The sequence below is a fragment of the Gossypium raimondii genome, chromosome 11, assembly GCF_025698545.1.
Source record: "Gossypium raimondii isolate GPD5lz chromosome 11, ASM2569854v1, whole genome shotgun sequence".
Lineage (NCBI taxonomy): Eukaryota > Viridiplantae > Streptophyta > Magnoliopsida > Malvales > Malvaceae > Gossypium > Gossypium raimondii.
Genome location: NC_068575.1, coordinates 62,999,548 through 63,021,688, shown reverse-complemented (window position 1 = coordinate 63,021,688; position 22,141 = coordinate 62,999,548). Strand labels below are relative to the sequence as shown.

The following is a 22,141-nucleotide window of genomic DNA, read 5'->3' as shown; positions in this document are numbered from 1 at the left end:
TTTGTTGTTTAAGTCTTCTTATGATGTGATGTGGTTGGAGAATGTAGGAATGGGTATTAATAGGAATCTTATCAAGTGAGCTGGTATTACCATTGCCAGTCACATGCGCCTATAAGCTCTTCATTTTCATTTTCAATCTACGTGATTTTGACCTTGTCACCAAGTCAGCTCACCAAAGTCTTCCACATTTACCTGCGACTGCCTAGATCCATTCTGGGCTTCCCAACTCATTTTAAACAAAAGTTGGCTTACAAGCTTTAGTAAGAAAGGTAGAAGATTATTGAGTGAATTTTAAGATGTTGCATAGATAAGTTTAAAATCAAAATATGGCATAAATAATTGTGGTGTTGTTTACAAGTTTGTTCATTGTGTTAGCAGACGTTTTTCAGTATCCATAACAAATTTTATTCATCTTGTAGCATGATAACTATAACACCCTGAATGGATCGTTAATTCCTTCAAAAATCATTCAATTTGGTTTCAAGCTACAAAAAGAGAGCAAAAATACCAATCAAACTACTCAGCAGAAAACAATAGAATTCCATCTTCATTTTCGGATTCAACCATTTCCAGGCTTGCATGGCCATTTTCTTCTGCCAACGTATCCAAGACTTGGCATTCTTCTAAAACCATTGGTTTTCTATAGCAACTTATCCTAACATGCACAAGTTGGAAGGTTTTGAGTCTAAGGAATATAAAGAAGCTCACCAAGATGGCTGCTACTTTAAGCATGACCTCCGCGTTTTTAATACAACTATTCATTTCCTAGGATCTTGGTGGTTGATAATTTTAATGACCTTTTGGGCCTAAAAGAATCAATTACTTTTTAGGGTTTTTGTTAAATTAGTAAATCAATCAGTCGTCACTAGCCCAACAAGTTATGGGCTATTCATTTCGCCCTTTTGAAATAATGTTTAATTGTTAAAGGTATCAAACATATGTCATGATGGAATAACTCATTCGCCTACTGACTTTTAGATCCAAAAAGGCATGATTTACTACTTCCACAGATGCATTTATTCTCCTAATACGACTTTAAATTCATTTTATTATATATACACATTGGATATAAATTTTAAATAATGTAAGAAAAAGAAAAAGTGATATATGAGTAATAATGAGCGTGAGATTTTATCCAGCTAAAACGGCATTATGTAGTAATCAAGTACATAGCATAGGCAAATGCAAGCACATGTAAATTGATGCCCATTTTCCAACATTGATTGATGGCCTAAACTAAACATGGATCCCCCTGCCCCACCTTTCTCTTTCCATTTTAGTGTCCTCCACTACATTCTTTCTTATTTATTACACAATGTGCAACCCCAATCATAGGGTCATTTGTGATCAGATATCATAGATTCTCAAACACAGATTGTTTTCATAATTACCTAATTAGTATAATAATATTTCTTTTGCTCCTCAAATTCATAATCAACCAGTTTGCTAACAACAACATATATTCTTTTTTACTTTTTCTCATGCATGAATGAGTATGTCTTTGACAATAAAAAGGAATAGGATGAATGCGAGGAGAGAAAGAAAAAGGCAACTGTATGTGCTACTTTGTTTCAAATGGAGTAATAATTATTTGTGTAGTGGGATGATATTGATTCAAAGGCAAAGTTCCCAAAATGGAGTTTTGTCTTATTTGGTTGTGTGTAATGTCAAAGCCCATCCTTTGTAGTAGATGGCTGTATCAGACAGACAGACGTTGATCAGATGAGATTGTTTGTAACAAGAATTTGGATGGATATATTATATATTCCCCTTTTATGTTGTCTTGATGCAATCAGATACTTGTGTATCATTTTTATAGCAAAAAGAGAGAGAGCAAGATTCTCATATCAATCTATTTTTATGTATGTAAAATAAGTGAGCATCCAGCTAAGAAATCACAAAACAAAACGAGGAAGAAGCAAAGTGTAACTAAATACAAAGGACAAAGAAAGATTGATCCTTGCTAGTTAACTTGTGACAAGAGGGTCTCAAATATTCTTGTGAAGAATTTCGGTCACACAACAAATGTCATTTGCTTTCTTATAATTATTATTTTACTTTGTCTTCTTCACAAACTAAATCCAAGTAATCAAATCAATCAGTTTTTTATTCTATCCATTGATTTAGATTTACTAAATACTAGTGTGGTAAATTAAATAAAATTTTAACACCATAGAGCATAAAATTAATTATATAAATAGTGTAGTAAATTAAATAAAATTAATTAGAGTGGAAGAATGGGCATTGCTTGCATGCATATAATCCAAGCAAGGGCTAAAAGTGAATCATAACCGTTGCTTGGGGAGGACAATGGATAAAATTTGGTAGGTAGGCCTCAACAAAATAATAATAATAAATCAAATGAAAAATATTAAATGTATAAAAAGTTATGATAAATTTTACACCACTTATCCATATAAATGGATGTCTCCCATATTATTCTTACTCTTCACCCTCTTTAAATATAAAATATCTTCACAAGTCACAATCAAACTACAAACTATGTGTGTGGGTGTGTGTATATAAGCAGAGAGCGAGGGAGAGAAGTGATAATAGAGGTAGTAGCTGGTAGGTTGAGATGGAAGAAAAGAGTGAATATAAAAAAGGGCTGTGGAGTGCAGAGGAGGACAGCATCCTAATGGAGTACGTAAGGAAGCATGGGAAAGGGAAATGGAATCGGATACCCAAAGTAACAGGCCTCAAGAGGTGTGGGAAAAGCTGCAGATTGAGGTGGATCAATTACCTTAGTCCCGGTGTTAAGCGTGGTCGTTTCTCCGACCAGGAGAATGATCTTATCATCCGCCTTCATAACCTACTCGGCAACAGGTTGCTAAACGCCTTGTTAATTAGTTACTAAATAAAAACATATTTTGTTTGTTTGTTAACTAACTCAACTGTAGGTGGTCACTCATAGCTGGTCGGGTTCCAGGAAGAACAGACAATCAAGTGAAGAATCATTGGAACACTCATTTGAGCAAAAAGCTTGGGATCATCAAAAATCCTACTGCTCATTCTTCACAATCCCAAACTCCCTCCAAGTCTAGTAGAGATGATGATAATAGCCATAGCCAAGCTCAAGACCAGGTGATGATGACCACCACAGATGCCTTGCCCTCGCCTCGTGACTACGGAAACGGAAGCTCTTCTTGGTTTTGGCAATGTCATAACAATGATCATTTCAATTTGCATACACCTACCCCTGTCAATGTCTTGGACTTACTAGACCACGACCACCGCGTCTCTCTTGATTTTGTTTGGCATGGCTTTGCCTAACCTTGTAATCTCTGCACTCCTTTTTCTCACCTCAATTATTGTTTTCTACTTTGGATTGGATTGCAACATTTATTATTATTTTTACTACTTCCTCTGTTTTCCTTCTTTCTTTTGTGTTATATCATATGGATTGGATTGCATTGTTATAATTAATAATTGATTACTCCTTATTCCTCCCCTTTCCCTCTATTCTAGTCTAATTTATTCATAAAAGAAAATAAAAGTTTAGTCCAATTTAAGATTGTGCTTTTATTTCACTTCATTTTATTTGTTGTAACTTATATACTAGATTTAAATAACCCAACCTGAATATAAAAGAGAAAATAAGAAAAAAATAATCGAGTATAAATAAAGTTACATGCAAATGACTAGTAATTTGAATACTTTAATTTTAAATAAATTGATGAATATAAATAGCTTTTTAGTTATTTTATTTAAGTATTTCATATAAAAATAATAAAATACGATTTTTAAGTAATTTTTTTGGTTACGTTAGTGTCAAGTTGACTCATGACACCAACTCGATTAAACACATTATATAATTACTAGAAAACACATTAATACCTAATATTGAAATATGACCATACTAAAATATAAACAAAACATTTACCAATAATATTAATTATATTTCAATTGTATTCATTGAGGTTTTTCATCAGAAAATAATAATAACAATAATAGCCACCACGGTTAATGAATGAGAAACTTGATTTAAGGCATAACTGCGTGGCCTGGCCTCTTATCAAATCAATGGATAAATAAATGCCATTGCCATGCATTAACCAGACCAACAACGAATACAAAAAAAAAAAAAAAAAAAAGCAGGGTGGAAGATTAATGATCCAGAAAGGGCAAATAATCATCATCAGATGCTTTCTCTTGTATACATTAGACTTTGTATTTATAAAGATATAATGCTCCTAGGCCTAGCTATATTAGTTACAGTTTGGTGGGTTTAAACATTTATACACAGCGGATGCAGGTTGCTTGTAGGTTGGAATGCTACTTGGATCTACATATCTTACTTCGCCTGGCCCAAAGGAAAGTTCACTGTGCCTGAAAACAACATCAATAATTTTTAGTGGAGCAGGACCAGATGTTAGGTTTGATGCATTGAAGAGAGTTTACCTTCGAAGATCAAGTCCGACTAAACCAGCTTGCAATATCGTCAAATTGTCAGAATCTGGAGACACTATAATGACAGTGTCTTCAGAGTACTGAGTCTCAAGGATAGACATGAGTTGTGTCACACGCACAAATACATCTGCCACACTTTCATTTGGTGTTCCATCATCTATAGGAGGTGGCTTGATTGTAGAAGATATGCTATCCGATTCATAAACCTGAATCATTTCCAAGCACCCAATAACACTTGCTTACAGTAGCTCAGGCATCCAAGGATTTTAGTATATGGTTTCTTAAGAGGAATATATATATACATGGACACCCAGAAACTACCCCAACAAAACATGTTATATACACCAGATAGGGCTCGTTAGAATATAAAGAATGAGATTGTACTTGTGAAATGGCTTCCAGTTCCTTGCCTTCATATGCTCCCAGTCCACGAGCATCCAGGAAGCTGTACTCTGGAACTATATAACTGCAGCCAACAAATAGCAAGTCAACATAAATTGACCTTATCCTATTGGCAATCAATCTGTCTCGGTGTGTGTGTGTATGTAATCATTGACCCTAAAATCACGACATAAATCAAATACACAAATAAAAGTAGGTTGAAGTTCATTCCTCCATCATTCAATGTTTCAACTAAACCATATGTTGAAGGACATGGAAAGTTTATTTTCATGGATTCACGTTGAATAACAGCAAACAGAAAAAAAATTTTGATTCTTTCAAGAAAAACTATCCATTAGAAGATGTAGGATTAATTTGTATATATACCTACGACTGACACCATTAACAGCTGCAATGATCTCAGCAGCCTGGTAAGCTCTTTGAGTAATAGAAGGCCAAATCCAGCAATTCCTTTCACAGGCCCCCATAGCCTTCAATTCCAAAGCAGATTTCAGAGTCTGTTTTTTCCCCTTGTCTGATAACCCACTATCAACAGAAGTTTTTGCTACAGGGTTGGTGTTGATTATTCCGAGGCTCTCATATTGGGACTCCCCAGCCCTCACCAAAAAGTACCTTGAAAAAAAAATTAAAACCCAAATTCAAAGTTCACATTCATTTTGTTCGATAGAGTTCATCAGCTATTATGGAAGAGGGATGGGTGTACCTGTTAGTGAGGCGAGGTGGGGGCATCTGGAGAAGGCCACGAGCAGTGGCCACCGAATCTGAGACTGAGAATGAAGATAAGGAGAGGGAAGTGAGAAGCAGCAAGTGACGGCGGTTGATTAGTTGGAGGTTAGGTGGTGTTGGTGGAGATATGGAGGCGGAGGCGGTGGTTATTGTCAGCATTTTGGCGGGACTTAACACTCCTGAAGCGCAACCGCAAGTGTGTCTGTCTATCTATCACTAGTTTTCATCCCCGGTTAAAGTAACGAAGAGATCCTGTATTATAAAGATTGTATCAAATTAGTCCCCCATTATTGAATGGGTCAATTTAATCACTATACTATTAAAAGAATCAAATAAGTCTAAATTGTAATAGAGTTAACATTTGCTCTACATAGAACATCTTGAAATTATTTTTTTCAATTGCAATTTAATTCCAAACAAAAGATTTTATTTATAAAAACTTTAAAAATATTAATTACGTTAAAATAGTTAATGGTTTTAAACAATAAATATTAACACCATTCTAATTTTGTCTTATTTGAGTCTTTTAATAGTACATGAACTAAATTAATCCGTTTAATAATAAAGAGATTAATTTGAGCCGTAGAAGATATCAATTATTTTCTTTTTGTTTTCTAATATTTCGAATCATATATGATATAACATGGTGAAACTAATCATATATTTAGTGTATGAAATCCTTTGATTCTATATTTCCACACACAAAAAAAGAAGAAGCTGAAATTTAAGTTGAACCAACTAAGTTTTTATTATAAATAAATTACTGCACAGTCCTCACCTTCAGCTTCGTTCAAGTTACATGAGATTTTCACATGCTATGACTTGGAACCTTTTACATAGTTTTACACGTATATTAGCTACATTTATAAAAAGAAAATCTAAACAGCAATCTTGCAGATCATTCTTTGTTCCTCCCAATGCTAAATTGGAGATAATCCTGTGATAAAGTTACAACAAATTTCCTACAAAGATTGGGTATCTATCTTAATATTCCTAACTGTATTATTATTACAAATGAAGCTTACATTTATACGGTGCAAAAGCTGAAATACATATATACATACATACAATCCTCAACAACAAGTGGATTGAGAGGTATTGGCACGATTCAGACGTTTTTTCCTGTATCTCCACGCTACTTGAATACAAATAGCAGCAAAGGTTTTCCAATATGGTGATTCATTCCTGTCAAAGCAACAACATCATATGCATAATGAGCTTCTAATTACTACCTCTCCCTTTCAAAATGTCTCTAAATGAGAATTAAAGGGTGCACAGTAACTTAGGGGAATGCATGTTTTTACACAAGTCATGACTGATGAACTCCATAGTCTTCACTGGAAATTTGAGCCTACGAGCTATTTATTCATTTTCAGATTACCATTAGTATCATCTACTACCATTTTGATAACAAGGACAACTTCAAGCTATTTATTCATTACACGAGGAAATTAACCTGAAAGATAACCTCAACATGCATGGGAAAAAGTAAAATGAAACAAAGAAAGAATACGCGTAGATTAGTTCATCAGACTATTGACATGAAAATAACCTTATGGCTCTTATAACTCGAGGAGTGCGGAAGAACCTAGGGAACAGACTGGTAACTTCTTGTAGGTCTGCAGCCCGAATGGAAAATGCTTCAACATTTGTCACACATCTAACTTCTCGGCTACTAATACTATGCAAACTCTGTCCAGGAAGCTTGATTTTCTTCACATCTACCACACAAACCATATTTGATAAAATACCTTTGGCTTGCACATCAGGTATTCTACATCTCTAAAATAATTCTATTCTAAGGCCAGCATGACCGATTTGGAAATATTTAATCAAGAAACTGCACCAAAGTAAATGTTTAAAGTTAGGAATCATGATAGTACCTCGGTTTACTGAAGAATGCTCAAGACACCAATTGAGAAGCTCCTCACCACAGACATCCCCTTCAGACAAGGGATTTCTTATTCCATTTTCTTCTACACTTTCCATTGTCCCACGCACAATAAAAACCATCTTTTCAATCAGACAACCACGAGACAAAACATAGCTTTCTTTAATATAGATCTTTTGTCTTAATCTCTTGCAGATGGCATCTAAAATAGTATCATTCATGAGAGCAAATATACGAACCTGCAGAATGAAACATTTTTTGAATCTCTGAAAGAGCATCCCAGTTTTTATAACATCATAATTAATCAACATAATCTAAGTAATGTTATGCTGCAAACCATCATTTGCAGGTAAAAGTTCTCAGGAGAAGAAACCTGGTAAATGATGTTTCTAACACAAAGGTTCATAAAGTCATCGCCATAGTCAATGTTCTTCAGAATGATGGCAAAAGAAACATTTCCATAGGCACATGGACTAGAATACTTCCATAAATTGAAGCTAATAACATTTAGGTCCTCACCAGGAGGAAGGGCATTAATTTTGGTGAGCTTAAGGTTATGAGACCAAGGGCAACTGGAATCACAAGATTCTACAGTTTAGAAGTTTTCAATGGACTGTAAAGATGCTAGTTGTTAAAAAGTATACACTTACAGAAATATAGAAAATTTCTGGGTTGAAGCATATTATCCAGTACAAGTTTGACTCTATATATTCCCTTTGAGATTTGTTAAAACTAAAAACTACAAGAAGCACGTTTTTAGGTAATTTTCAAGAAAAACCTATCACACATAAAGCTGAGCGTAACTAGGAGGAAAATATACTGAGTTAGGTAACCATCAGTCACATCCCTTTTCTGAAAAAGAAAATAAAGGAAAATGTGCAAAAACATGGCACCAGCAACAATATAACAAGGTTTTCTAGCATACCACTTTCTGAAGTAATTATTTATCTTTTTAAACAATAGGACTAATTATTAAAGCTGTTATCATGTTTACAGAAGATCAAAATAAATGAAAAATGGAAAAGCAACCGCATAAAGTAATTTGAAGTGCATGCTAGGACCAATAACTAAATTAGAAACCTTTCGGAAGATGTCTTGATAGAAGGCGATGATATATAAAGCATCATTGTAGCATAACAGCTAAAAATTTGAACTTATATCCTCTAGTAACAACCATAGTTAATGCTAAAGGATGTATTTTCTAGTCTAAGGGATAGAGTACACACAAATTCTCTAATCTATTAGCTATCATCGAAGTCAGTCATATATCTTTAATATTCACATGTATATATACAAAGACTTATCATTCATACCTCCAGTGGAAAAAGAGATTTTCGCTTTTAGAAGATTAATGCCGCTAGCTTCAGTTGGTGAGCTAACTGATTTTCATACAAGAACAAGTAGGAGGTACTTTTCGAAGGAGTCCAAGTAAGATATTTTGCAATACGGAGATGTAAATAGTTTAATTGTGCTAGTAAATTTTCAGTACACAGAAAAGAGTGTTAGTCTTTAAGCTCACTTTCTTAACAAACTTGAAGAGATGGCGTCTTATCTCTCTCTGAAGGTCTTCAGGTAGGTTCTCAATAAGCACTTCTTCATTTACCCCTCTTGTGGCAGCCCAATTATATCGTTCAGCCTCTCGTACTTTCCTACACAGTAATTTAGATGGTTAATTCCAAATAAACGTCACATGTTTAAATATGATGCAGAATGTAGGCTTTGGTTGAAGCCTATCTTGTCCAAGATTCTAATAAATATTCAGTTTTCTTCGGTCTTATGTTGAAGTTGGGGCCTCTAGCTATTCATCTAAAAGGCAGCAATCTTCAAGGGAACAAAGATCGAAGTGCCAACTGAGAAGCATAATGCATATGACAAGTATGCTAACAAATAAATACCTTCCAAGCAGTGGTGCATGATAGTAGATATAGCACAGTAACATTTTACATTTTTAAACAAGAGGGAGAAAAATCATACCATGCTGCAATGACATTCACAAGCCCAAGAAAGAGATAATAAGTTAGATAATGGTACTAAAGCATATTCATAACCACTCCAGAAAGGGTGTCTTTGAGACTTGAACTTAAATATTGCATCTCTAACTTATTTCTCTTCTATGTAGGACCCATGTATAGGCACAATTCAATTTATTTTCTTCAAAACTTATACACTGCTTCAATACTAGAAACCAAAAAGTAAATTAAGAAAGAAGATTGCATTTTAATTCTACTTACGGAAGAAAATTGTTACAAGACATAATGAGAATAAGAGCAAAAAAGGTGGAGAAAGAGACTTAAACTTGGACACATACCTTCTTAACTCTACAGGCAAGCGTCGATGACTCATCCATTGCTCCACATCACGACGTCTTAGTGACATTTCTAACCTCCTATAAAGAGAATAAAATTTATCGAGCAAAGTCAGATTGTAACTCAAAATAATAAGTAAATCTAATTCGAACAGGTAAAGGCATGTAGTGGGGGTGAAATTGAAGAAAGTTTTAGTAAACATATAGGATATTGTCCTCAAGGGGACACCACAGTGGTTAAATTTAAACCTCGTTTAAAAACTTATTCAAAGAATTGACTGTGTATCCTGAGACTTAATATGATTAAACTAATTGAGTAGACACTAATTCATGCTCGAGAATAAACCAAGATACTAAACGATGAAAGGATAATAATTATACTGAGAAACCAAACACAGATAAATTGTTCAAACCTCATTGAGCTTTCTTAAGAAAAGGGGTTGTAACTCATTGTTAGATGTTAATCATGACCTACAAATCTAAAGTTGATTAATAAAAGAATTAGTAATAAAATTAAACAATTTGGCCTATCTAAATTTATTAAGAATTACATTCTCACCATAGAACATGGCTTGTAAAAGATTAAATTCGGCATAAATTAAGTTGGACTTAATTTAAAGAAGTTTGAAACTTTATACACTAATTAAATTAGATAAAAGCACAAAACAAAATAGTTAAGGCACAATCCTACTTGGAATAGGATATTGGTGGCCAATTCCTAGTTCCTATATAAGAAAAGTTTCCCATCCCTCCCAAATGATTTTTTTATTTACGATCATTCATAATCTTCAATTGTTGAAATTGAAGGAAATATATCTGGCATGGTTGAACTTTAGCCTCATCCTTCAAGAAGTCTCTTACATTCTTTGCTTGTTCAGACTATCATTAGAGGTCAGATACTTGGATAACTGATGGTTTGCTATAAACTAACTTGGTATTTTTAGAGGATTAATATTCACATGTTGAAAATCCTATGGTATAAAACCCTACTCTTGCCACAAGTTTCACTTGTAGCTTTGTTTATGCATGATCAATTCTCAACACAATGCAGTATTTATTTGGTAACTACAGGATTTGGACATGGAATATGATGTCGGATAGGAGATGGAAGACAAGATGGAAGAACAAGTACAAGACACAACTCGATATACCTCAGTAATCTACCCAAAGTAATTAGTGGTTAGGAGTATTTTCTCACTTCTCCAAAATTTGAGGTAAGGACTTCATTTCCATATTTCATTTTTTCTAGAGTGTTTTCATAGTTTCCATTTTTGGAGTTCTTTCAAGAGTAGAATTTATAGAACACTGACAAGCTTATTCATACTATTTGCTATAGAACAACTTTGTGAGAATTTTAGTAACAACTACGCCTTCTTAGGGAACTAAAATGCAATTTGAAGAACTTTCTGCAATGTTGTACCTCCGTCCCAGTGCTTGGAGAAAGTTCTGCATATTTCCGATAAGAAGAGCAAAAAGCAAGAGGCCTAGTCCGACAATGGCCATGGTAAAAAGAACTTCCCAAACAAAATAGCTGGGAGTTTGATTTCCAGCCAGAGTACTGATTTGCTTCAAAATATTAAATTGACAAAAAATAATAAGAAGAAGAAGAATGAAGAAACAGGTCAATGCAACGTATTATTAGTTGATAGAACTGCTCATAGTATTTAAACAAAAGGTACAAAAATCAAATATGTCAACAAAGACAGACAAAATCCCTTATGTGATAGATTGATGATTTAGCTGTTTCACTACATTCAGTCGGTTACTTTAAGGGGAAGACTGTATATTCATGACAGCATTAAGCAAATAAGATGGACGAAATAGAAGCAGTGTAACAAGAGCCTTTAGATCTACTTTATACTTAATCAGTAATAAGAATCCTTGGGTTAGGGGGGAAAGCTACAAATAAATGAAAAAAGATAAAACTGTTATAAGAGGGAAAAAAAAGAATAGACAACATGTGCTCTTTGCGATAAGAATTTTGACAAAGCATTTTACTTTTATGAGTACAGAGAAATGTCGTAGAATATAGTATCTTCCAAAGTTACTTAGCAAAATGTGAGTGTAACATTTGCCAACAACCATTTCCCAGAGTATTCCATTGAGGTTCAACTCCCAGCCCATTGACAACGGTTTTCTATGAAGACCAATGATATGTATGATGATATATAATATTTAAAGGATGATATTTAGCCAGGAAACACTTTACACATTTTCCATGACAAAAGATCAATCGGTGAACTCTCTCTCTCTCTGTACATAATTATGTCTCTGTGTACACACACACAACATATATACATATAAAAGAACACAAAGAAGAAGACATACAAAATCCTAAAGTGTTGGTTTAATACATACAAGGGCACCAACAAAAGAGAGTATAAAATGAGTATAACAGACCACCATGAGAAACTATGAGAGTTTAGGCTAAATTTAGTATAATTTAATCTGCAAAAGCATGTGATGATATATGTCCTAATGAGCCGTCATTACAGAAAAAGATTTCTAGGGCTTCACTTATTTGTTACTTTTATTACTTGGTTTTTTGCTTCCTAAAAATTTAGCTAGAAAACAAAAGCAAATAGAAAATAAAAAGTCATCATATACAAAAAAAGAAAAAAAAAAGTGAGCAAATGGATAAAACTTAACATTGTTTAAACAGAAGTATTTCATACAAAAGTGAAACATTGTCTTTTGTTCTTAAAATATGTTAAAATGTTTAATTTTAAAATCTTTAAGGATATTATTTTCTTTTATATTTCAATGCAGTAGTCACCTTTTGCTTCTGAAAGCAAACCTAAATAAATAGAAAAAAAGCAAAAAGCAACAACCAAACACCAATAATATTTAACTGAACTCAATGCAACTAAAATATGCCGAACAGGTAATAAAGTACAAATGCACAACTTAAATAACTGTGGAAAATGATGATGGACTCAATGAATTACCTGGAATCCCCAAAACAATGAATATACATATCTAGTAACAATACTTGGTTCTGTCGTTAGATTGACAGTTGGTACATATATTCCGTAAGAAAATCCATCTTCTGTAAAGCAGGCAGAGACATTGGAATTGTTCGTCCAAATTGGCAGCACATTGCGATTAGGAGAATGCCCGGAGCCACAATCTATAAACTCCTTACAATTTCGGATATTTGAGTTACCACAGGCATTTCGAAGACATTGATTAACCCTCTGGCAAAGATAAAGAAGGAGACTATTAAAGGGTATGCTATGGAACTGGATGATATCATCTTTCATAGTTCACATCTCTTAGTATAGAGCATGGAGACTATCATGGTTTCAGGTAGCTTTTAGTTCCTTAGTAACTAATAAGTGCATTCATAATACAACCATAGAAAATTTAAAGACAACTTCCGAAAGGTTATTAAAGATCATGAAATGTTTTTAAATGTTAAAATGGCAGTTGCCCACCTGTAATCCAAGGAGGTACCACGATGACCCAACGACATGGCCAGACAACATAAAAGTGAGAAGGTTTATGACAAAATTTGCCCATGCTGACTCAAATATAAATCCCAATGGAGACTGACCAGCCAGGAAAGGTAGAAACCTATACAATCTGGGAAGATACTGAATAAGAATGGCTGTCCGTAAAAGATTTTTTGCAAAATTTGCTCCTGACGATCCCAAATGTTTTGGTAGGACCAATGATATCATGATCTGGAATTAAGTAAACAATTCATGACAACAGAAATTTTTTGTTAATAAAGAGCCTGAGCACTGAATGAACAAATAAACAAATAATTATGTTACTGATGTTCAAAATGAAGGTAAAAGGGCATTCAAGAAAATATATGCCAAGTATACCATTATAACTTGGTAAGTGAAGTTGGATAAACATGAATATGGGAAAAAATCATAAATATCAGCAAAATGATATAATAAAATTCATCAAAAGTGGAGGTCACGGCATTTGAAGTTGTTTTACAACATGGAAAACCAGAATAACTTACTTGAGGAAGTGGGAGTACCACAAACAAGTCAAGAGAAAAGTATCCCCCAAGGTAATTGAAAGCAATTTCCTTTGGATGGTCAACTAACTCTCCTGCACCAACTACTGTAGACTCAGGAGCTACATAAGCCAACCTGAACTGCAGGGAAAAATCAAATAAATATTTGTCAGAGTTGCACAAGAAAAAGAAAATTATCAAAATGTTATAATGAATTATCAAGGTAATAGTTGTCTTTCCAAGTTAATGAAATTTGTAAGCTTCAAGGAGACTTATATAATCTAGGCACCACATACATGGTTTGAAAAATAGGGTACAATGATACTATAATTTACTTTTTCATGCAAAGCCTTTCTGATTCAACATTATTATTTCATAAGTATAAGTGAGATTCTTTTTATTTCTTCTCTATGTTGGTGATAAGACAGTAACATGCGTACTTTTGATATTTACTAAAGCAAGAATTCTCTTGGTAAAAACTTCAATGAGTGATTTTGATCCGTTGCAATATATTTTGGGGTATAAAAGTGGATTTGTCCTCTTAGAGTTAAATTTTGTTTCAGATGAAATATGCTTTATATCGAATTGACAGTTGCTTGAATGATAATAAACTATCAATGGTCCTCTTGAAATTTTGTCATGTCGACTAGAAGTGCAAGTTACTTTGGAACCATTAACATGCCTCTTAAGCTTGTATCTTTACATAGAATTTTTAAACCTACAAATAATAAGCAATTTTTGCTTCAATTTGATTTCTGAGCAAAAGTTGAGTTTAGCTAGGTTCATATAAAAATCAACATCTGTTTTAGATTTGTGTATGGTACAATATTAATTTTTCATTTGGATGTCTTTTTTCAATCATGTGACAACTGTAGGTTCTTGGTTTTCATGTTTCATCCCATCAGTTATCTTGTCGCCATTATATAATCTAATAATATTTAAATGAATTGAATGGTGTCTGTTCCTTTTATCATTCAAACCGCATGATTGTGTGTGTGTGTGTGTGTAGAGAGAGAGAGATGCTAATGAAGATCAAATGATTTAGAGGGAAAGAAGCTATCTACCTGAAGGAGCATGTTAAGCATATAGATAAAATCGGTCACACTTCTTAACCCGACAAACAGTTTAGTCGCAGGCCAATCAATGACTATGCACTTGTTCTCCTGCATCCAAATCACAAGTCATTGCAGTAGCACCATATGTAGAAACAGGAAAGCCAAATAAACAAGTAAAATATGTAAACCACTGTTTTTAGCAAAGGAAGAAAATTACAAAGATGATATAACTTTCCAAGAACTAATTTATTAGCTATGGTTGGTAATATTTAAAATAATTTGGGGCAAAAAGAAAAAGCTACTTGAGTTTTAAATTAGGAGAATTTTATTGTGATCAGAGCAAGTAATAAAAATTTATTTAAGAGAATGCCCTGTTTGCTTATACTATTAGTATACTGTAAATTTAACATTGTAGACATCCAATGTAAAAGAAATCTATTTTTGGTGAATTTACATGAACTAGTTAGTAGTTAGTAGAAATTACAATTATGTTTAGTAACTTACAGAGAAATTAATCAACAAAACAATATGCTTTCCATTACGACAAAACATTTTCTTTATGGTAAAAATCTTCAAATAATTTGCTTCCAAGTTGAGTTTGCAAAGCTACGTCAAATACCAAATATCTTGCCCAAACTTGACCCAATATCATTTGATAAGAAAAAATCAACAACTCAAACCCATGGAAAAGTATCCTACCCAAAACAACACGGACAAGAAATGATCCAAACTTAACAATATACTGTAATTGGGATTTTTATATTTGATTAGGAAATTTATATATATTTTTTATTTGTATCTTGCAAATTAACCTCTCAACTCCTAGAACATTTTTAGCAATCAATTCATTATATTGCTAAAGTAAAATACTTTAGTTAATATAAAAATTTTAGCTTGTTTTAAACAAGAATATATTGATATTAATATATTAATTCGGTTAGGCTGAACACTGTTTAATTATGAATTATTTTAATACTATACCATGCTTTTATGAATAATTTTGGTTTCTTATATGTTTTATATTTTCTTTTATGAATAATTTTGTTATTATATGTTAATTAAGTAAAGGCTGCAAAGGTTATAGCCTGAAAATCTTAACAAAGCAAATCATTTTCTTTCCTTTCCTTTCCTTTCTATATTTTTAACTAAACAAGAGATATTAGAATTCTTTATTTTCTTTCTTTTATTAATTTTCAGTTTTTTACTATCAAACAAAAGATAAATAAATCACTTCTTTTCCTTAAGTTTCTACGCCTCTTTTATTTTCTTTTCCTTTATGGTTCTTTAACTTCATCTCTATACCATGCCTTAGTCCAATAAAATTTTCCATTAAGATTGTTAAAGGAATGTGAAAGACATCTGGTATTGAGGTAAGCCATCCCATTACTCATCAGCAGCCTCCACTGGCCCTCATACTTTCTCTCTAATTACTCTATCTAGGAACTAGAATACTTTTATCCTGATCAGCTACTGTCTTAACAAGTATCATCCACAAAAACTCTTCATGCACTATTACCACACATTTGTACTAAATTCCACTCAGATTGACCTCATTCCTACACTTAAGTAATTAAGCGCCAAAAGCATAACTCATTCACCAACCAAAAAGTTTAAAAGGATTTTTTATGGAGAAATATATCTAATATCAGTTGCTTTCTGAAAACACTTATATCACTTATCTTTAACTAAAGCAAGCATCATGCCTCCAAAGAAACAGGGAAAGGATAAAATAGAAGTAAAAAGTTATAAAGAAGCAAGCATCATTAAGAACCTAATGCTTAATGCTAAAAAATGAAAATTTTCAATATCATGTAGAATCTGCTTGCTAAACCAAGGCAAATAATGCAATTAAACATGTATTACTGCAAGAAACAACAACCAATTACTAGTATTATGATAATGATGCTAACCATATGAGAATTTTTTTTAAAAAAAACTATGTAATCAGAATAATCAAGAAAACAACCAGAAGAGAACAAAAGATAACTTACCTTCTGCACAGACAACAAGAAGAAAAACAGTGGATCTATGAAAACTGCCATCAAGCATGAAATGACGAAGAATTTGTTCCATTGCTGAACAACTTTAGCATGAGGGTTCATAATACCAGGAACATAAGAGCACAGAAAAGAGACCAACCTCCTAGCCCAACCTTTGGCATCCCCATAGAAAGCATACTGCAAACAAGCCATAAATAAAGCTGCATGATTATGGCAGTATTTAGGAACAAATAATAGAATGGTTTGTGTTTGGGTATCTTTCTTCATGCCTCTTCAAGAAAAAAAAAATCTCTAAGGGTTATATTTATGTTCTAACAATACATGAATATAACTTAGAAGACATTTCCCTGTCCTATAAGCAAAAACAAGATATCATTTGTAACAGGACAAAGGCATATGGAGGATGTTAGAGGTTTGTATACAAAAAAATGTTATATATCAACTTTGATGTCCATTTAAGTCCAACGAAAAAAGTTTTATCAGCAGTTCAGTTTAGTCTTCCAAATGCATTGCAGCTTATATTACTTCTGATTCTTTGTAAATGGAGCTTTACCTTGAAGGAAAAGACCATTACAATGGAATATTTTAAAGAAAGGTTAAAGTATGACCTTAGTCCCTCTACTATTTCAATTCAGCAATTATAGTACACCTTTACTCCAATTTTAATGAATTTAATCGTCACAGTTTTATTAATATTCAATTAAAGGACAACTGATAAAGTTCTATAGTTATTTGAGACTTTCAATTCAGCAACTGACCTTTCTGTACCCATGTGATGACTACCATTTTTTTTCACTAGCAGTCTATGGTATATTCACTCTATCGAATATCAAGAAATTTTTAGTTATTTGAGAACCTAACTACTGAATTTATGTGGTTCTATTAGCTAATTTTGTTTCTTTAATATCATTTTAGTGGTTACCATATAAATAATTTTAAAAAACAAAAAAAAACAATCCAGACACCTCCATAATGATAACACAGTAAGTTCAACAAAATACAATATGGATGAAGGAATTATCTTGTCCAATAGATTAACTCAAAACTTTTTATACATTTTTAATGAAACAAATATAGATAAATTACAAGAAAAATAAAACAAGATTTTAGACCATAAAATAAGAAAAAGAATTTGCCTGGCATGTATAGATCATTCACTAAGCTTCCAAGTTTTATGTTTTTCTTGATCTCTTGCATTTTTCCCCTCTTGTTTTAATCAAGTTGGATGAGAGCATTCTCCACATATAACCAATGGATGTGATGCAACATTTTCTAAGCAGCATTGTGTATACTATTTGATGATTGTAGATTAATAATAATGCCACCATCACTAAAAAGTCCTAAATCAGAAACAGTGACAACTAATTGCAATAAAGTAATTAGTTGAGGCATTCCCATTTCCATAAGATTTTTTTACTTTGAAAAATGATTAAGTAACAAAACTACTACAACATCAAATAAACTGATTTCAGGGGGTGCAATTGAAGGTATAGTTGCATTTATCTAAATAGTACATAACTAAAAAAGAAGTAAACCTTCACTGAAAATCAAGAATCAAACTTGTCGTTCATATAAAAGCAAAATAAGGGAGGATAGTCTACAGCAAGCAGCTGCTCAGTGATATACATTAAATATGCAAAGGAGAAAGGAAGTAAAGTACTGAAAACTGAAGGATGTGCAACAAAATTTAACAGATATAACAAAATTCTTGGGAAAAAAAAGAATATAAGTTAGATACAAGTTTGGCGTAGGCCACATGGTATTAACAATTAATGTAGCTATCCTATTTTAAGATACTTTACATGCATACTTCTTGACTGGAGATTTCATTTCTCTATAGGTTAAATAAATAAAGTAAATATAATACAAAAATATAAGTTATGGACATCCCAATCTAACAACTGAAGCATTAGAGATCATATTTTATTAACTAGAGAAGTGTGCATGAAGATGAACCACAGTTCCACACAAGATTTTCATGCAATAAGAAAAAGTAAAAAAAGGGGTTGTCCATCTTGTGCCCAACATTGAGCAATTATAGCTTACTAGAGAGCAACATTAATCATATTTGCTTGTAAAACTTTATATTATGAATTTCATTGATGTGTAGATGTAGGCAAATTAGCTACTAACAGCTGAAATCTTAGTCAAGTCAGTAAAATATCATCAAACAGAGGAAAAGACTTCGGAAAAATGTAATCTCGTGAATGAATGTATGCACTCCATAACATATAAAACCATTAAAAAGGAACAAAATGACAACTATCTATGAAATACCTTGGTATCAAAGATGCCAGAAACTCTTGAGTTTTTCTGTTGTTCTGGTTTGAAATTGTAATATGTTGGGCAAGTGGTGCAGTAAGGATCACTGCACATTCCTAGTTGCCCAGACCTCAGTAAATGTTCATTTTTGCCAGAATAGTTGTTATCTGGCCAATCATTTTCATCCTTACCATTAAAGGAAGGAAACTTTTCAGCCTTAGGTTCCATCATTTTTTGGCCTGCCGCTGTACTTTGATTTAGTTGAAAAGAATTTTCAGGCTTACGACTGATATATAGTGGACCGCTCATCTGGATAAATGGTGTTTTTCTTTCATTCCTCAAGGGGCCAGTATGCCCTACCAGATGAGTATTTTGATACGATTCCATGGAGTTCAATGGGATAGAAATTGAAGCACTCCGAGTCCTGGAGATAAATGTCTGAGATTGAGAATCCCGATTATTTTCTGATGACTGAGGATAGGTATCTGACAGCATTGGAACCTCATCTTTATCATAACTTGCCATTTCTCATATACTAAATCTACATAGGAAAATAAAAAACAGTCAGATAAGTTAACTGCAGATGCTGCTATATATCTACAGTAGGAACCAACCAAATAAGGGCTTGATAATAAAGATCAGAACTTCATAGTTAGTTGACTATGTACTTTTTCAAGCTTTCTTGCGCTTGTTTGTGCTTTAGGCAAAAGTGGAAGTATTAACTGACATTTCCAGCCATATCAACTCCTAATCCATTTAAGGAAACTATTGCTATGCTCATAGCACTTCCATCACCAAAGTTTCGTAGGTTTAAAAACACTAATTGACAGAATGAATATGTAAAGCTAAACTCTAATCAATCTTAAGTCTTCTCAATAGTTGCAAGTAAAAGATTATATAACATAATTGGTTCACTAATAAGTTCATCAAAGCTGCTAGAGCCAAAAACGAGCTCAATAAATGGCATAATTTTTGACAAAACAAGTTTAAAGAAGAAGCCAATGAAAACCCCACAAAGTATCATCCATCGCATTGCATTCAGTACATAGGGCGTATCTAGATGCTGATTGCTTCTAAAAGCCAAAAGGAATACGACAGCGAAAGACATGATGAGTTATTTCTCGCAGTGCATGACACTGACACTAGCTTTTCCTTAGCTCAGCTTAGTTTAGTTAGCATTTTTCAGCTAATTAAGAAGAAAAATGATAAGCTTAACCCAGAAAAGAAAAAAGTCCAAATCAAAGAGTGAGAGAGAAGGGAACCTGGTTAAAGCTGAATTGGGTAGTGGTGAAGAGAGACCCAAACTTAGGAATTTGATGCCTTTGATAAAATACGTTTAGAAAACTGAAAGAGAAGGGAGGTATTGCGTTGTGTATGTAAGAAGAAGAAGCAATGACTCAAAGCGCTGACTGAGAATGTGCATTATTATTAAGAAAGAGAAGAAGAAGAAAAAGAAAAGAGACTTTGAAAAAGTCGAGTGGGGTGAAGTGTAGAGCCGAGAAATTTAATAAGTAGAGAAGACAAAGAGAAAGGAGTTTGGATTGGACGGAAGCCAACCACATGCAAAGGCTAGTTGCTTGGAAATTTATTTCAATTTGCTATTTTCCTTTCTTTTGTTTTTTTCTTCAGACAATGACTGACAACGCGGTACGTAACTATAGCTCCTTCAACTTCAATAATAATAATAATTTCTTTTTTGGGTAAACTACATTAATAGTCCTCCAAATATTAGTAAACCTTTTATCACCTAACTATGAATAATTATAAAATAGTCATCCAATTTTTAGTATTTTTTAGTCACTCAACTATGAAAAGTTACAAAATAACCACTCAACTATTCAATTTTATCTTTTGGGGTACCCAACTATTTTAGATTTTGAATGCTTCAATTTGTACATTAGGCGTTGGTGACAATAAAATAAAATAAAATTGAATAGTTGGATAATCATTTTGTAACTTTTCATAGTTAGGTGATAAAAAACTATAGACTCGTATTGTTATCTTTGTCAAATAAATTATTGAAAATTTGTTATTATTAAATCTTTTAATATATACTATAGTAATAATCTGCATAATATATATACTTACATATAAAAAGAAGGAGAAATATTAAATGTATACATGAACTTTAATTTAATGTACAATTGTATACATGAATTTTAATTTTGTGCAATTATACACGTGAAACTCTAATTGTGGTTTAAATGTATACTTGAAACTCTAATTTTGATTTAATCATATACATTTAAAGAAACAAATGCATCAATTTATTTTTATATTGGATAAATATAATTATTTATGTATACAATATATAAATATAAAATGATGTTACGTCAATAATTGTATTGATAATTACAAAATTGGATTAAATCAAAATTTATGTATAAAGTTATACAAAATCAAAATTCACATATACAACTACACATTAAACCATAATTTATATACAATTTTAAGATTTATCTAATGTGTTTGTTAAAAAATTCCAAATACCTTACTCCTTATGACACGTGGCATTTACCCATCAACTCTTCTTTTTATTTTATAAAGTGGTTAATTTTCATTTTGATCCTTCTATGCTTAAATTAATTTTATCTTTATATTTTAATTTCTAAAATATTTATATACCTACCTACCTTCCTCCTTATGACACGTGGCACACACCCACCAACTCTTTTTCCTTTTTATTTTATGAAATAGTTAATTTTAAATTTCATCCTTTTAATATGCTTAAATTTGAGATTTGATCCTAATACTTTAATTTCTAACATAACTTTATAATTTTATTAATTAGTTCAAATAAATATCGTTAACTTTCCAATTAAAATATTACGTTGTTATATATAATTAGAAACCATATTTTTAAATCCATAAAATAGAGATTAAATTATTAAAAATAATAGTGGAATGACTAAGTTCTAAATGTACGAAGTGTGAAAACTTACAGTCATGATTGTTTGAATAGGACTGGACAAACCGGTAAAATAGAGAACTAGCTCAGTTATCAATTCAGAGAGAGACATAAAATTGACTAACTCATAAGTCGATACGAATTGATTGAACCATGCTGAAAAATCAATTGAATAGGAATTTTTTTAAAATGTTTTTATTTTTATG

General features: G+C 32.4%; 3 protein-coding genes across 6 annotated transcripts; 1 reads left to right on the top strand and 2 right to left on the bottom strand.

Moving 5' to 3' along the window:
* The first annotated feature begins 2,481 nt into the window (after positions 1–2,481).
* LOC105801686 (transcription factor MYB114) lies at positions 2,482–3,443 on the top strand. The gene is made up of 2 exons (XM_012632907.2): positions 2,482–2,826; positions 2,901–3,443. Exons 1-2 carry the CDS (start codon positions 2,579–2,581, stop codon positions 3,271–3,273), a joined length of 621 nt encoding a protein of 206 aa, XP_012488361.1. The 5' UTR covers positions 2,482–2,578; the 3' UTR covers positions 3,274–3,443.
* A 668-nt stretch (positions 3,444–4,111) lies between these two features.
* Positions 4,112–5,787, bottom strand: LOC105801687 (uncharacterized). The gene is made up of 5 exons (XM_012632908.2): positions 5,516–5,787; positions 5,179–5,424; positions 4,795–4,876; positions 4,402–4,616; positions 4,112–4,329 (listed from the first exon to the last, which is right to left on the bottom strand). Exons 1-5 carry the CDS (start codon positions 5,695–5,697, stop codon positions 4,209–4,211), a joined length of 846 nt encoding a protein of 281 aa, XP_012488362.1. The 5' UTR covers positions 5,698–5,787; the 3' UTR covers positions 4,112–4,208.
* Positions 5,788–6,261: 474 nt separating this feature from the next.
* LOC105801688 (probable cyclic nucleotide-gated ion channel 20, chloroplastic) lies at positions 6,262–20,564 on the bottom strand. Of its 4 annotated transcripts, XM_012632909.2 has the most exons (13): positions 20,290–20,556; positions 19,043–19,568; positions 16,757–16,942; positions 14,775–14,873; positions 13,714–13,851; positions 13,172–13,420; positions 12,683–12,931; positions 11,155–11,300; positions 9,738–9,815; positions 8,949–9,078; positions 7,422–7,668; positions 7,091–7,259; positions 6,262–6,723 (listed from the first exon to the last, which is right to left on the bottom strand). In XM_012632909.2, exons 2-13 carry the CDS (start codon positions 19,550–19,552, stop codon positions 6,612–6,614), a joined length of 2,313 nt encoding a protein of 770 aa, XP_012488363.1. In that variant the 5' UTR covers positions 19,553–19,568; positions 20,290–20,556; the 3' UTR covers positions 6,262–6,611. The 4 variants fall into 4 exon arrangements, 3 of the variants coding, with proteins under 3 accessions (XP_012488363.1, XP_012488364.1, XP_012488365.1); XM_012632910.2 differs by lacking the exon at positions 7,091–7,259 and having other exon boundaries at positions 20,290–20,562; XM_012632911.2 differs by lacking the exon at positions 13,172–13,420 and having other exon boundaries at positions 20,290–20,558.
* Positions 20,565–22,141: the final 1,577 nt, after the last annotated feature.

Coding starts and splice junctions, on each gene's coding strand:
- LOC105801686 (XM_012632907.2), top strand. CDS start 2,579: ATGGAAGAAAAGAGTGAATATAAAAAAGGGCTGTGGAGTGCAGAGGAG. Junction 2,827..2,900: donor CATAACCTACTCGGCAACAG/GTTGCTAAACGC, acceptor ACTCAACTGTAG/GTGGTCACTCATAGCTGGTC.
- LOC105801687 (XM_012632908.2), bottom strand. CDS start 5,697: ATGCTGACAATAACCACCGCCTCCGCCTCCATATCTCCACCAACACCA. Junction 5,425..5,515: donor CCACCTCGCCTCACTAACAG/GTACACCCATCC, acceptor TTTTTTTTCAAG/GTACTTTTTGGTGAGGGCTG. Junction 4,330..4,401: donor GTCGGACTTGATCTTCGAAG/GTAAACTCTCTT, acceptor TGTTGTTTTCAG/GCACAGTGAACTTTCCTTTG.
- LOC105801688 (XM_012632909.2), bottom strand. CDS start 19,552: ATGGCAAGTTATGATAAAGATGAGGTTCCAATGCTGTCAGATACCTAT. Junction 7,669..8,948: donor TCTTCAAGTTTGTTAAGAAA/GTGAGCTTAAAG, acceptor TTCATTCTGCAG/GTTCGTATATTTGCTCTCAT. Junction 6,724..7,090: donor CGAGTTATAAGAGCCATAAG/GTTATTTTCATG, acceptor TTGCTTTGACAG/GAATGAATCACCATATTGGA.